This window comes from Eptesicus fuscus, chromosome 11 (assembly GCF_027574615.1).
Source record: "Eptesicus fuscus isolate TK198812 chromosome 11, DD_ASM_mEF_20220401, whole genome shotgun sequence".
Lineage (NCBI taxonomy): Eukaryota > Metazoa > Chordata > Mammalia > Chiroptera > Vespertilionidae > Eptesicus > Eptesicus fuscus.
This window is the reverse complement of record NC_072483.1, coordinates 17920453-17936129: the sequence shown is the minus strand read 5'-3', so window position 1 is coordinate 17936129 and position 15677 is coordinate 17920453. Positions and strand designations below refer to the sequence as shown.

At 36.8% G+C, this 15677-nt stretch overlaps 1 protein-coding gene and 1 pseudogene across 1 annotated transcript in view; both read right to left on the bottom strand.

Moving 5' to 3' along the window:
- Positions 1-1643: 1643 nt before the first annotated feature.
- The window catches only part of UBXN4 (UBX domain protein 4), a 37356-nt gene continuing 23322 nt past the window's right edge, over positions 1644-15677 (bottom strand). Inside the window, exons 7-13 of the mRNA XM_008143479.3 lie at positions 13103-13157; positions 12194-12358; positions 9968-10095; positions 7954-8056; positions 6087-6218; positions 3676-3875; positions 1644-1912 (exon numbers count right to left, since the gene is read on the bottom strand). Of these exons, the coding sequence (XP_008141701.2) occupies positions 1774-1912; positions 3676-3875; positions 6087-6218; positions 7954-8056; positions 9968-10095; positions 12194-12358; positions 13103-13157 (922 nt within the window). The 3' untranslated portion in view covers positions 1644-1773. The remainder of the gene's footprint in view (positions 1913-3675; positions 3876-6086; positions 6219-7953; positions 8057-9967; positions 10096-12193; positions 12359-13102; positions 13158-15677) is intronic.
- On the bottom strand, positions 4326-4804 carry LOC103287764 (40S ribosomal protein S23-like; annotated as a pseudogene).

The following is a 15677-nucleotide window of genomic DNA, read 5'->3' as shown; positions in this document are numbered from 1 at the left end:
GGCTGGCGGGGGGGGGGGGGGAGGAGGCGAAGGGCTGCGGGCAGTTGGCCGGCCAGCCCCGCCCCTAGTTGAACTCCCAGTCAAGGGGACAATTTGCATATTAGCCTTTTATTACATAAGGATGGGCTCACACCCACTTGCCAGGTGTTTTTTGTTTTTAAATCACATATTGCTGTATTTTTTAAGATGACAAGCCTTTACTAAAATGAGATGCTTGAATTTTTCTTTTTCAAGCTCACTTTTTAAATTATGGAAGTAATATGATCATTGCAGAAAATCGAGAAAACATATAAGGGTGCAAAAAAAAAGAACTAAAATCACATTTGACCACTCTTACCACAGTTAATATTTGGTGTGTTTTCTTTTTCCTTTGCATTATGTTAATGCACAGTAGTGTCTATATTTAAAATATGTGTACAATAAGATCATACTGTACCTACAGGTATATAGCCTGCCCCCTCCAATATATAACAGGTACTCAATAAATATATTAAAAATTGAATTGCTAAATTAGTATTGTACCATTTATCCTTATTGAAAGTTCTTTCTACACAGGCATTCAGTTGATTTCTAGTTCTTAGGTAAAATAAATAATACTTAATGAATATATTTATATCTAAACTTTTTCTGCATTTATGATCATTCCTCAGGAAAAATTATGGGAACAAACAGTATGAAATATTTGTTACTGATGTTTTTCAAAAAGGTTATACCAGCTTTTACTTAGACCTCTAGCATAGCCTGTCTTACTATTTCCTTGCCTAAAACATTACTATTACCATTTTAAAAAGTCATTGTTATTTCATGGTGAAAAACAGAAAGTTTGCTGAGAAAATTTCTCCCTCCTATTACAAAATAAAGTCCTTCTACATGTTCACTCAAGAGTGGTATCTTGCAACCTAAAAGCAGGTTAAAAGGAACTATTGAGCTTACTCCCTTTTTCAAGCATTATTCGTTTAATAGGATTCTGCTACCAAAAACATGGATAAAGTAGCATGTAAGTCAGATAAGAATCTCTTTCACATTATGCAAAGTGATGCCTCACTGATGTAGGAGAGACAGTATCATAGCATCAATATGTGTCAGAAAATTTCTTCCTGCAGTGATATTTAAGGTAAGGTGGTCAGTTAACTTTCCTGAGATAGCTCCAGAGCAATACTGGTGGGAAATCAGACATATGACCTCAACAGAGCCCTGTGCAACAAAAAGATGCTAGGATAATAAAACTTAAAGCAAAAATAAGATCACTCTGATTTTTGGAAAAGATTTTTTATTCAGAGTTTAAGATTAAAAACTACAAGAATTTACTTGCAGCTGATGAGCAGAGAGAAAAAAACATAAATCATCATCTGATTGGCTAGTTAAAATGCTCTCACTCAGAGTCAAATTACTCAGTGACATGTAGTTACTCTGTGTGGGCTTAGGAGTTCTGGAGCAAAATAGTTCTAATCAAAACGTATCATCTGAAAGCACAGGGCTAACAGGCATCTGAAATACTGAGTAAGAAAGCTGATAAAGGGAGGTTGTGGCAGACCTTTTGATTCTTTTAGGCTTCTAGCATAGCAGTTGGTTACCATATGCAAGGACCTACCAGCGAGTTATTTTATCTCTTGACTTGTCTGAGTTAAACAACTTTAACCCACTAAGCAGGAATAAAGAGACACTTTATAGATCAGTTAAAAAACATAAAGTAGTCCCACCTCTCCAGTAGAATTCTAGTTGAATTAAATCATAAGAGAAACAATGATTATTGCACATAATGTACTTGTCACACTACATCTGTTGAGTAGAATTTCCATTCCAAGTGTTGTTTTCATCTTCACCATCATCTTGAGTCCTCAATCTATATATCTTCCCCTCTTTTTTAAAGTCTTCTCCCCGTTTCTCCAGCACTCTTTTTCTGACGGGTTCCCTGATATAACAAAAGAGGGAGAAAAGAGAAGATGTCATAAAATGAAAACAGCAGTAACAATTCTATTAGTATAGGCAACTATATTTTAAGGAAAGTTCATGGGAGATAATTATATTGCAGTACTAGATTTTATATGTTCTTGTCAGTTTAACTTCATCTGTTCTCCAAGACAAACCAGCTCAAATGTATTTTCCATTTCCATGTATTTCTTGATGACTTACTAAGCTTTTGAAGAGTGTGACTATCTGCCAACTAATCTTTACTTTTATTTATGCAAGCTGACATATTTACTAAAACATTTGTAACTTATATAGCACCCTAGAAGCTATCCAAAGCTCCAATCATAGCCTAATTTCCAGAAATAGTAATTAGCAATTTTAAACCTTTTATAATGTTTAATAATTTATTTATACAATTAGGAACAAGCAGGATTTCATCTGAAAATGGGAAGGAAACAGGTGAAATTTAAGGCAATTCATTCTCTAACACTAGAGGGGAACAGAGAGAGCAAAAAGAAAACAGGAAAACCAACAATGGAACACAAAATTTTGCCTCTCAGATATATACTCATCCCATCCTTTTCCCCAACACAAGTCCTGTTCCCTTATTTGAAAAATGTTTTTAAAAACCCACATAGCAAGCTATCAGATACTACAGTACCTCAGGATTAAATGCTCCCACCCACTGCTCAGTAAGAGTTCTAAAGTTCAGCACTAATAAGGCCTAGTTTGAATGCTATTTTAAGACAGAGAATTTTCCTTTGTCCCCTTTCGAGTAATGTACTAAGGCTATAATTGGTCGTCCTGCCTAACAGTTAAAAAAGAAATAAGATAAAAGCTAAATCAGCCCAATCACAATATTTACACAAATCTTCATCTAGAGAGTCAATAAGACTAAGGATCTCCTTACTGATAGCAGACAAGCAAGAATTTTCATTACTTATCATATAGGATTGGAGTGACAATTTGCTATAATGGCTATTAATAGCCATTAGAACGTTTAACAATAGTAGGTATATATTAAAATAAATTGTGGTATTATGAGAAGAGGGTATAATCTCACCTAGAAAAACTTTCTGTTAAATCTTAATATGTAAAACCTTAATCATTAGTGTTATTAGTATTACCATTCTGACCATGACCATCTATAATAAAAGGTAGGTCTCTTGGTTAAGGGACTAGTCCAATTAACTCTCTGAAGGAGGCACCATTTTAAGTGAATATACAGTTTCCTTGGTTTGGTCCTTCTCTAAATGACCCAGAGAAGATAGCCAGCAGATCAAAGAACCACTAGGCTTACAATTCTCTAGAGCACAATCTCTCTAAAGAAATTATGCAAGATGACTGTGAGAAATTAATGGAATGAAGTATCTTGTCAGATTAAACATGGCTAGCAAGAAAAAATATTACTATTTAGACCTGGGTGGGGTGGGGTGGGGGGGATCTGCTTTTACAGTTATGGGATGAAGAGAATCAATAAATGAAGTAACAAAACCAGCAGAGGTGAAGTAGCTTTCCACGGACTAGGTTTTAAAAAGATGGCTGAGGAAATTCATGTAAGTTAGCTTCCCAGGAGAGATGATATAATAAAATCTTCAGAACATTTAGTTTTTCCCCCATATACAGAAAGAAGGCAAAGTACCTTTAACAAATTTTTTCATTTTGAATAAGGTACTGGGCATTACTAACATTTTGCAAATGGGAAGGACAAAAAAAAAAAAAAAAGATAAACATTTTGCAAATGGGGAAAACACAAACAGATACCTTTTCTCTGAATTGCTAGACGATGCAAGGTTTGAGGATTCCGAAGATGCTCTCACTGAGGTCTGTGCAGGAGGAGGATTACTAAATAAGAAGTTGCTAATCAATCTCCAGATGGCAAGGAATGGGTAAAGTACTGTCCCCAACAATGTCCAAAAGTCTCCACTGGAAGAATGTACCATAGATGTAGTTGGTCTTCCTGCCTAAAAATTAAGAAAAAAACCTAGATGAAGACTACAAAAGCCCAATCACATCACAAAGTTCTAGGTGAATCTTTTATCTGAAAAAGAAAGTCCTATTAATTTTAGTTTATTGCAAGATGGGAAAATTACCAACTTTGCTGTGTTGGGTTTTTTTAAGTATATATAAACCTCTGGGAACTCTTGAAGCTCTACTTTTTTTGTTGTTGTTAATCCTCACCCAAGGATATTTTTTTCCATTGATTTTTAGAGAGAGTGCAAGGGAGGAGGAGAGAGAAACATCGATGTGAGAGAGAGACACTGATTGGCTGCCTCCCACACATATCAAGCCTGCAACCCAGGTACGTGCCAGTGCCCTTGACCAGAATCGAACCTGTGACCTTTCAGTCAACAGGCCAACACTCTATCCACTGAGCCAAACCGGCTAGGGCTGGAGCTGTACTTTTTATTTTATTTAGGCATATGAAAATTTATTACTACTGTGATTTCACCATCAAAACTTATGATCTTGGTCTTTCCTTCTTGCCTTTATAAAAGGCCAAAATAGACACACTGGCTACTTTGACAACCTGAAAGCGAACTCTAGGAATGTCACCAACAGCATGATCTTTGCGACCAAATCCAGCAACCAGAACTTCGTCATCTTCCTCAATAAAATTCAAACAACCATCACTGGGTACAAAGTCTGTGATTATTTTGCATTCTTGATCAGCTAGACCCTAACACACTTCCTGATAGCAGAATTTGGCTGTTTGGCTTCAACCCCTACTTTTTCCAGCACAATTCCCTTTGCACGGGAAGCGCCTCCAAAAGGGTTGGCCTTCAGGGCCGCACCCAAATGGACTTTCTTATACTGTTTTATCATGCCACTTCTGATCTCCTCAGTGGTTCCAGAGCTTCCGGTCAGTACAAAGACCATAACACCTGCCCATCCTGCTGGTGCCATGGGCCTTGTGCTTTTTATTTTTAAAAAATGTTTTTATTGATTTTTAGAGAGAGGAAGGGAGAAGGATAGAGAGATAGAAACATCAATGAGAGAGAGAATCATTGATCGGCTGCCTCCTGCACACCCCACTCTGGGGATCGAGCCCGTAACACGGGCATGTACCCTGACTGGAAATCGAACCAGTGACCTCGTGGTTCCTTGGTCGACGCTCAACCGCTGAGCCACACTGGCCGCTCTTGAGCTCTACTTTTTAAAGGGGTAATCACTACATAGAAACCAGAAGGTAGTTTTGGTAAAATGAACCAATTATTTAAGAGAAAGAAACTTTTGTATTGAAATTACAACTCTGATAAGAAAGGTCTTCTTGATTATTAAAAAGAAGGTGGGCGGGCTGGCTTTAGCTCAGCAGTTCCTTCGACTACAAAAAGAAGGTGGGAAGGTTTTAAATCTCAGTGAATACAACTAATCCTGATTATTAGAGGGCTAACTGTTTCAGGGGTGGTACTCTAGTTCTGAGCAGGAAAAACTACATTAACCCTGAAACAGAAGACCCAGTTCTCACCCCAGTTTTGGCATGGCAAAGTCATTTAAGCCTTCTGAGCCCCTTTTCCTCATAAGAGATTAAAATATTATTGTAAGGATCAAATGGAATTAATGTCAAAAATTAACGTTATTTTTATATTAAAATATTCTTTTAAAAACTTGGTGAACAGTATAGTAGTATACAAATAAAACCCATTAAGTCTGTAAATTAGATACTCTGCATTTATTTACTTCTTCCACTGGTCATTTTTTTGTCCATGAAAATAGGCAAGGAGCCCTGGCTTATTTGGCTCAGTGGATAGAGCGTCAGCCAGTGTACTGAAGGTTCCAGGGGTTCGATTCTGGTCAAGGGCACATGCCCAGGTTGTGGGCTTGATCCCCAGTAGGGGGCGTGCATGAGGCAGCTGATAATGATTCTCTCTCATCATTGATGTTTCTCTCTCCCTCTCCCTTCCTCTCTTAAATCAATAAAAATATATTAAAAAAAAAAAAGAAAATAGGTGAGGAAAAAGTTGAAAATTAAACTGGTGCCTCACCAGCAATAAAAATACATAAAGCACAGGATAATGGAGCCATAAACTGATCTAACTAACTTATTTGGGTAATGTGGATTTTAATTATCCATAATACACCATTCACCTTCCCTTTCTGTAACTATAAGAAACAATGAAGAGTAAAACAAACAGGTCTGTAAGAATAGAATAAATACATATGTATATACATACTGGCAACAGTACCACTGAAGCACTTGGGGCAAGTTCCAAATCCAATAATTTCTTCTTATAATCTTCTTTGGTAAATTCTCTCCTGGGAAACATGGTTGCTAATGAAAAATTACCATATGTGTTGCCAACAGTCTGTAACATAACAAGTTTTAAAACATTACATCAGTGCCTTTAAAAAGATATTACATACTCATATGCATCTAAAATGACTGCTTTAACCAAAATTGCCTTGATTTTAAAAGTTCTTTTAAATATAAACTCAAAAAGTATTTCTAAAACCTTGGCATAGCTGAAAGCTGTCAAATCCAAAAAGCATTTAAAAGCTTTCATAACTCAAAAATGACCATAAAATAGCAAAAATATAGTTCCTAAAACCATATGAACAAACTGAATAAAAATGAACAATTAGGCATCTCTTAAAGATAGCTGCAGTTTGTGATGAGAGTTTTCACTCTCCTTTACAAACTTATATTAACATCTCATAAATACATTTGGATTATAGGTATTCCCAATTAAAAAATTGGAATAGATCACAATTTCCCCCATATATATCACATCAGAAGTTTCTGTCTTCTCCTCTCAAAGAATATAAATGGTCCATAATCAACCCACACCATACATATAATCCTAGATCCAAAAATTACAATGAGAAGCATCATAGCCACCCTCACAATTTTAGATGTCCCATAGATGTAAAATCTTAGCCAACTGTTTATCTAGAAGATTCCAAAGAAAAAGACTAACACTTTTGTGGGTTTTTTTTTTTTGTAATTTTTCACTGTAGGTCTTATACATACCTCTCATTGTTTTCACTTTAACATAAGGACATACACAAATGCAAAATCAGGTCATTCTGCTGGGGAGAAGTTCTAATAGGACTGATGTTATCAAAGATTTTTTTCCCCCCTCTCATGGTGCTCCCCCTTTTCACTTACTTGTGGCAGAAGCAGTAAGACTCCAGCCAGGGCACCCCCTCTTAGGAGGCCCCAGGTGTGGATTCAAGGCAAAAGAAGAACGAAAGTGGCTATTTGGGTTGGTTCTGCTATAAAACTTAGGGAAAAGAGTTCTTAAAATAAGTTTTTGTATTGTCCAACCCAGCTCACCAGTAGAGGAAGGCAGCTAGCAGGTATGCTTCCCTTGGGACACATAAGTGAGGCACCAGGCTAAATGCAGAGAGATCTAGTGGAAAGATCTGAACTCTAATTTTAACAATGAAGTGATATATATGACAAATACCGGTATATATAATGAGCCTAGATCCTACAGGACATCTGATGCCTATAATCCACTAAGATATCAATCAGAAAATAAAAACGAATGGAAGCTACTCATCTTATTTTATAAGATACAAAATTTCACACCCATGCCAATTTTAGAGTAAGGCCATGTTTTGGAAGTAAATTCCTAAAGAAGATACTTGTTGCCAAATAAAGATTAATGGTCTTTAGGCTTGGACAACTGGTGGGATGGTAGGAAAATGGCCAGCTCAAACGCATTCTAAGCAACCTAAAGGAAATGTGGAGAGGACCAAGAAATACTACATCCTTTTTACTGGGACAACTCCCTAAGATTAGACCTCTGGAAAATCATTTGATTTTCACTCCTCCAGTTGATTGTACTAAAATTTTCCAGAGCTTCTTGTACAATATCAGCAAATTCCTATTTCTGCACGACAAGTAGATACACTATTCCCATGTGGCACTAATCCACAATGGAAGCTCCACAACACTCCAGAGTTGTCCTGTGCCTCCCTCCTGGGGATAAGTTATGACTTGTTCACATTCTTCAAATCCTGCTTGAAAATGTTCCCCTCCTACATTTAAATAACATATTTATCTATCTTTACTACAACTCAGGACAAATTTACCTGTGCAGCAAACTGCCTTGCCTCTTCTAGAGGAGCATCAGAAGGGAACTGATTTGTAAAGGAAGAACCATCAGGAAGACGAAATTGAATTCTTGCAACAGTGCTGTGAAGAAAGAAAATTTAAGTCAGCATCTTTAACTCTACATATTCTCAAACAATACCAAAAGTTAGAGAAAAACTGAAGTGAAAATGTTCAATGAAAATAGGTGTTGTTTTTTTCACAATGTCAGGTCTTTTATATTTTTAAAGCTTTACTGAAATATAATTCACATAATGTAAAATTCACCTTCTTAATGCATACGATTTAATCATTTTTAACAGTCAGAATTGTACAATCATCATCGATTTCTAATTCCAGAACAATCATCATCGATTTCTAATTACCACCTCAAAAAGAAACCCCAAACCCACTAGTAATTCCTCTCTCACCTAATTGGCAATCACTAATCTACTTTCTGAATCTATAGATTTGCCTACTTTCAGCATTTGATATGATGGAATCATACAACATGTGACTTTTTGGTGACTGGTTTCTTTCATGTACCATTGTTTTCAAGGTTCATTCATGTTGTAGTATGTATACTTCATTCCTTTTTATTGCTGAATAATGTTCCATTGTATGTTTTGTTTATCCATTCTTCAGTTGATGAACATTTGGGTTATTACCACATTTTGGTTATGATGAAGAAAGCTGCTATAAATATTCAAGTACAAATTTTTGTGTGGACATTTATTTTCAATTCTTTTTTAAAAAATATATTTTTATTGATTTTAGAGAAGAAGGGGGAGGAAGAGAGAGAGAAACATCAATGATGAAAATCCTTGATCGGCTGCCTCCTGCATGCCCCACACTGGGGATCAAGCCCATAACCCAGGCATGTGCCCTGACAGGAATTGAACCATGACCTCCTGGTTCATAGGTCAACGCTCAACCACTGAGCCACATAGGCTGGGCTATTTTCAATTTTCTTGAATATATATTTAAAAGTAGAACTGCTGGATTATATGGTAACTCTATGTTTAACATCTTGAGGAACTGCCAAATTGTTTTTTCCAAAATGGCTGCATCATTTTATAATCCCTTCAGCAATGTAGGAAGGTTCCAATTCTCTACATCCATGCCAATACTTGTTGCTGTCTCTTTAAATGTAGAAACCCTAGAGGGAATGAAATAATATCTCACTGTGGTCTTGATTTGTATTCCCTTCTGACTAGTGATGATGAGTATCCTTTCATGTGCTTATTGACCATCTGTCTATCTTCTCTGGAGAAATGTCTATTCAAATCCATTCCCCATATTTAAAGTGGATTGTTTGCTTTTTATTGTTGAGTTATATGAATTCTTTCTATATTCTAGATACAAGTCCTTTATCAGATATATATGATGCAAAACATCATCATTGATGTTTCTATCTCTCTCCCCCTTTCTCTCTGAAATCAATAAAAATATATTTTAAAAAGTTTTTTTTTTAATTTTGGTGAATTCCAACTTATCTATTGCTTTCTTTTGTTGCTTGTACTTTTGATGTCATGTCTAAGAATCCATTGTCTATCCCAAGATCACAAGATTTCCTTCTTTTCCTAAGATTTTATACTTTTTCTTTGCTTTGCTTAAAGAAAAAATACTTTAATACAGTGCAGGACAGCCATCCTTGGGCAATATCCCTCAGGGTTAAAGCAAGGGTGGGAAGGAACAAGTATGAACAACAGGAAGTACAAAAGGCAGCTTCGGGTGGTGCTGACTCAGTAGAAACAGGCGGTGTACAGGAAAGTACAGCCACTGAAAAATCCTAAGTTGAACCATAAGTCAGGGACTGTCTGTATTTAGTACTATCACATTGAACATTCACATTCAATAACAAATACCATTGGCAGCTGCCAAACTCATCAATATGTCCTTCTGGAACTACTTATTATAGCTACAGTACACACATCAATGTTAAAAAGCAGCCCACAACCACTGTTCTTCTCGGCTGCTACATATACAAAGATGTTTAAGCAGAAAATAAAGTACCTTCTTTCTCTTGCAGAAGCATCCCTCTTAACTTCCATTTCTGCTTGCTTAGCCAGCAAGGCAGCAGCTTTAGCAGCTTCTACTTCTTCCTTTGTCTTTGCGAAACGAGCAGCTCTCTCTGCACGATCCTTTAAAACAGTTGTTAGATGCTAAGTATCTTTCACTGCCAGAATTCTACTCACATATTTCCAAACACAAGGAACAAACACACGCATGCATGAAATCCCTTAAAGCCATACATGTTAACTTTATCAGTCTGGATTTGGTATTCTTTAGTTTTATCAACTGCCAGGGACCAGAGCTGTTATTAAACAAACACAGACTTGATTTTGGTCACTACTGTATCACCAGAGCCTGGAATAAGGTCTAGCATATAGTACATAAGTATTTGTTGAATAAAGAAATAAGCAATATAAAGGTAGACATAATTTTCACTTTTATGTGTTACAACTGCTCAATTCTAAAAGCAATTGTTGCTAACCCACCCTAAGCTTCTACTTGATGTTCTAAATTCTTTGAATGTCCCAAAAAAAGAATGCTCTTGACTAGAGGAAACTGCTAGGTAAGCATTTCTTAGCTTCTTTTTCAGAGAATCTTTGAAAATTACCTTTTAACTACTGATAAAATTCATACCATTAAGAAAAATTAGTTTGAAAAAAATCTCAAATTTAATATTAACTGTATTTTAATTCACTGTACAATTTCTGTAAAAGGAAGCTGAGACTTGGCACTTTTCAGTTTTTTTTTAATTTCAAGAAAAACGATCTTAAATAATGTTACATGCAATAAACACCAATTATTCAAGAAAAATAGTCTTACATATATTACATGCAATAAACATTAATACTTCAAGAATAAAAGGATTTTAAGTATAATATTATCCAAACTGTACTAACATAGTATAACACAAAAGCTGTAGGAAATATTAAAAATCTGCAAATAACAGGATTACTTCTATTATATTCTAGAATAATTTTGTTCCCTCTGGCTCTGTTTTTTTGTTTTTTAAAAAAAATATACTTTATTGATTTTTTACAGAGTGGAAGGGAGAGGGATAGAGAGTTAGAAACATCGATGAGAGAGAAACATCGATCAGCTGCCTCCTGCATACCCCCTACTGGGGATGTGCCCGCAACCAAGGTACATGCCCTAACCGGAATCGAACCTGGGACCTTCCAGTCCACAGGCCGACGCTCTATCCGCTTAGCCAAACCGGCTTCAACATGGCTCTGTTTTTGTTCATCAGTTTATGTTGTTCATTATATTCCACAAATGAGTGAGATCATATATTTATCTTACTCTGACTGGCTTATTTTGCTTAGCATGATGCTTTTAAAGTCTATTTTGTCGGATATGAGTATTGCTACTCCAGCTTTTTTTTTTTCTTTTCCATTTGCATGGAAAAATTTTTTCCATCCCTTCACTTTCATCCTGTGTCTTTTGTTTTGAGGAGGGTCTCTTGTAGGCAGCATATAGTTAGGTCATGTTTTTGTATCCATTCAGCTACCCTACACCTTTTGATTGGAGCCTTTAATCCATTTACATTTAGGGTTATTATTGAGAGGTACTTGTTTATAGCCATTTTAATTCTATATGGCTAGATTTCTCTGTTTCTTCCTCTCAGCAATCCCTTACAGCAATCCCTCTAGCATTTCTTGTAATGCTGGCTTGGTGGTGATGAACTCCTTTAGCCTTTTTTTGTCTGGAAAGCTCTTTATCTGTCTATTTTAAATGATAGCCTTGCTGGATATAGTAATCTTGGTCTCAGATCCTTGCTTTCCATTACCTTGAGTACTTCATGCCATTCCCTTCTGGCCAGTAGTGTTTCTGATGAGAAATCAGATGTCAGCCTTATGGCAACTCCTTTGTAGGTAACAGTTTTCTTTTCTCTTGCTGCCTTTTAAGATTCTTTGTCTTTAATTTTTGGCATTTTAATTATGTGTCTGGGCGTAGGTCTGTTTGGGTTCTTCTTGTTTGGGGTTCTCTGTGCCTCCTGAACTTGTGACTTTTTCCTTTACCAGGTTAGGGAAGTTTTCTACCATTATTTCTTCAAACACTTTCTCTATTCCTTTCTCCCTTTCTGCCTCTTCTGGTAGAATTAGTACTTTTTGAGCCACTAAAATCTACTATTTTTGTGTACACTGGTAATAAACCAAAACCATTATGCATGGAAAAACAATTTCACAAATGTTCTAGTCAAGCAGTAAAAATAAACTTAATACTCACCAATGCAATCTGCTGTTTTATACGCTCTCGAGCTGCCCTATCTTCTGCCTTTTCTCTGTTTCTTTCCTCTAACATTCTTTTTGTTAATTCCTCTTCTTGCTTTCTTTTATAATCCAACATTTCTTTTCCAGTTTTTCTCCTCTCAATTTCTTTCTTAATCTCTCTCTGAATTAAAGAGAAAGTTTTATGAGCTCAAAACATTATTTAATAATCTGCCCTAGATATTATTCTATATACAGGGAAAGCAGGTTGTAGGTACATTTACTTCATAAAATGTAAGAGGTCAGTAGAATCTTTTAACAGCATGGGATAAAGGTCAAATTTATACAACTTTGCCAATGGTTCTATTAAGAGTATGATGCGGTCAATGTAATTTGAAAACAAAGAGAATTGCAGGTCACTGGTTTCTGAGATGAATATGTTACCGTTTAAGGACAACAAGGCAGTCATTTATTTGACTTTCCTATATTAAATGATAACTTTCTTATACTAAAACCCTAAACAGATGATGCAGATTAGGAGTGCATGGCGAGAAAAATAGAATGCAGCAACATGACAGTAAAAATTTGGCAAAATGTCTATAATTTTTTTTTTTTTTACAAAAAGGCACTAAATTTTTTATCTGTTATCAAAGCAAAAATATTTTAGTTCAAGTCCCTTTATTCTTAATGTAAAAAGACTCATAGCAGAGAGAGAAATAATGAGCCAATTTACTCGTAGCAATTTACAAAAAGAATACTAAAAAAGTATATACTATGATCCTACTACAGAAGACAGATAACTCCCTTCTCTATGCTCTAACAATGAACTATAACCACGAAGCCATCTTAGGTCTGCCAACTGAAAAGGGAGTCAAATGTTCCCTCACTTAATGGAAGAATAAAACAATGCTAAGTGTACAAACTTTACCTGTTCTTCCTCTTTCCTTTTCTCTTCTCTCCTTTCTTCAAGTTTTTTGGTTAGTCTGTATTATAAAAGTTTTTAAAAAAATACATTAACTGAGACACATCATATTAATATAAAATGTATTTAGATTTCTTTACCTACTAACAACTGGAGAAATATAGAAACAAACAAACAAACAAAAAAAGCTCCTGAAGACAAAGCAACAAATTATTTGCCTTGCCCCTGGCCGCTAGAGAAATCCATGGTGAGTGAGTCCGTGGAAGCCCACTGGGAAGCAGACTCTAGTTCTAAGTGCCTTACCTCCTACTTACTACTAGTTCCCTTTTTATCCCCCCTGATTTATTTAATATTGATTTAAAATATATACATCTAGGCCTGGTCGGCGTGGCTCAGTGGTTGAGTGACAACCTATGAACCCAGAGGTTACAGTTCGATTCTCAGTCAGGGCACAGTGTGGGGAGTGCAGGAAGCAGCCGATCAATGATTCTCTCTCATCACTGATGTTTCTCTCTCTCTCTCTCTCTTGCTCTTCCTTCCTCTCTGAAATCAATAAAAATATATTAAAAAGTATATATATATATATATACACACATCTATATCTTCAAATAAATATATAAATCAATGACTTACAAATGCTTTACCCCTTACACAGAAGTAAACAGCAATATGGTACAAAATTGTTAAAAAAATAAAAGCAAAAAACTAAAGGCTAGTATTTATAAAAACTAATAACAAGATTAATTCTCAACTGTAATAATTCACCAATTAAGAAACTAATGATTCTGCCGAAACCGGTTTGGCTCAGTGGATAGAGCGTCAGCCTGTGGACTGAAAGGTCCCGGGTTCGATTCCGGTCAGGGGCATGTGCCTTGGTTGCGGGCACATCCCCAGTAGGGGGTGTGCAGGAGGCAGCTGATCAATGTTTCTCTCTCATCGATGTTTCTAACTCTCTATCCCTCTCTCTTCCTCTCTGTAAAAAATCAATAAAATATATTTTAAAAAAAAAAGTAACTAATGATTCTGAAAGCAGACAGTGGTAATGGTTTGCAGAATGTGAATATATTAAAATTCACTGAATTGTAAATTTTGAATTTTACAGTATGTTAATTGTATTTCAATTTTAAAAAATAATGGAATTTTCTCTGAGAGGGATTTAGGTTACACAGGTATATGTAGTTGCTAAAACTCAGCTGAACAACTTATGCCAGAAATCAAGGGAGTGCTCAAAGAATGATGAGACATTTGTCCAAAGCACAGAAGACTCAGCATGAAGGGGTTCTACTAGCCAAATCCGGGGCAATCTGTGCATCAAAAAGAATAAAAGAAATGAACTGTAATACATTAGAGGGGAAAAAAAGGATTTATGAAACATCTTACTGCTGAGGGGAGTTATAAATTGGTATAACCACTTTGGAAAACTGGCCAGTACCTATGACCAAGAAATTCCCATTCCCTACAAATTCAGCCAAAAGGTATGTTCACCAAGGCATGTACAAGAATGTTCATAGTGCCCTAACCAGTTTGGCTCAGTGGATAGAGCGTCCGCCTGCGGACTGAAGGGTCCCAGGTTCGATTCCGGTCAAGGGCATGTACCTTGGTTGTGGGCACATCCCCAGTAGGGGTGTGCAGGAGGCAGCTGATCGATGTTTCTCTTTCATTGATGTTTCTAACTCTCTATCCCTTTCCTTTCCTCTATGTGAAAAGCAATAAAATATATTAAAAAAATGTTCATAGTGCCCTACTCATAATTGCCCCAAACTGAAAACAATTCAAATATCCATCAACCTACTCATAATAGCCCCAAACTGAAAACAATTCAAATATCCATCAACAGTAGAATGGATAAATTATACAATCTAACCTAATAATAGACAAATATGCAAATTGACCATACCTCTGACACACCCACAAGCCACGCCCATAAGCCACACCCACCATCCAATCAGAGCGAGCATGCAAATTAACCCAAACCAAGATGGCTACAGCCACAGAGAGCAAGGTTTCCTAGGTAACAGAGGAAGCCAAGCTTTCCACCTGCCCTTTCCAGGCCTAAGCCTCCACTCAAGCTACAAAGTTTCAATTATAGAAGGGAAACAAATTCAAACAAATGGCGGCAGAATGGAGCTTGGAGAGAGCAGGCCAGGATTGCCGCCGGCAACAGGGGAAGCAAAGCTTTCCGCACACCCTGGCTGGGCCCACCCGCTTAAGGCAACAAAGTTTCAATTATAACCCCAACACAAATGGCTGCCGGCCTCGAAGGGAGCCCCAGGCTTGGCTCCGCTCCAGGCTACAAAGTTTCAATTGTAGAAGGAAAATAAATTCCAGATACCAGGGCCTCCCCTTGGGTCGCCAGGGGGCGTGGCCAGCCTGCAAACCACCACAGGCCCCTCGCTCAGGCTGCCCCATGCCCTAAGGGAACCCCCACCTGATCAGGGACACCCTTCAGGGAAAACCAGCTGGCCCCCACCCCTGTACCAGGCCTCTATCCTATCTAATAAAAGAGTAATGTGCAGATTGATCATCACTGCAACACACAATATAGCTGCCCCCATGTGGTCAAAGATCCTGCCCCCATGTG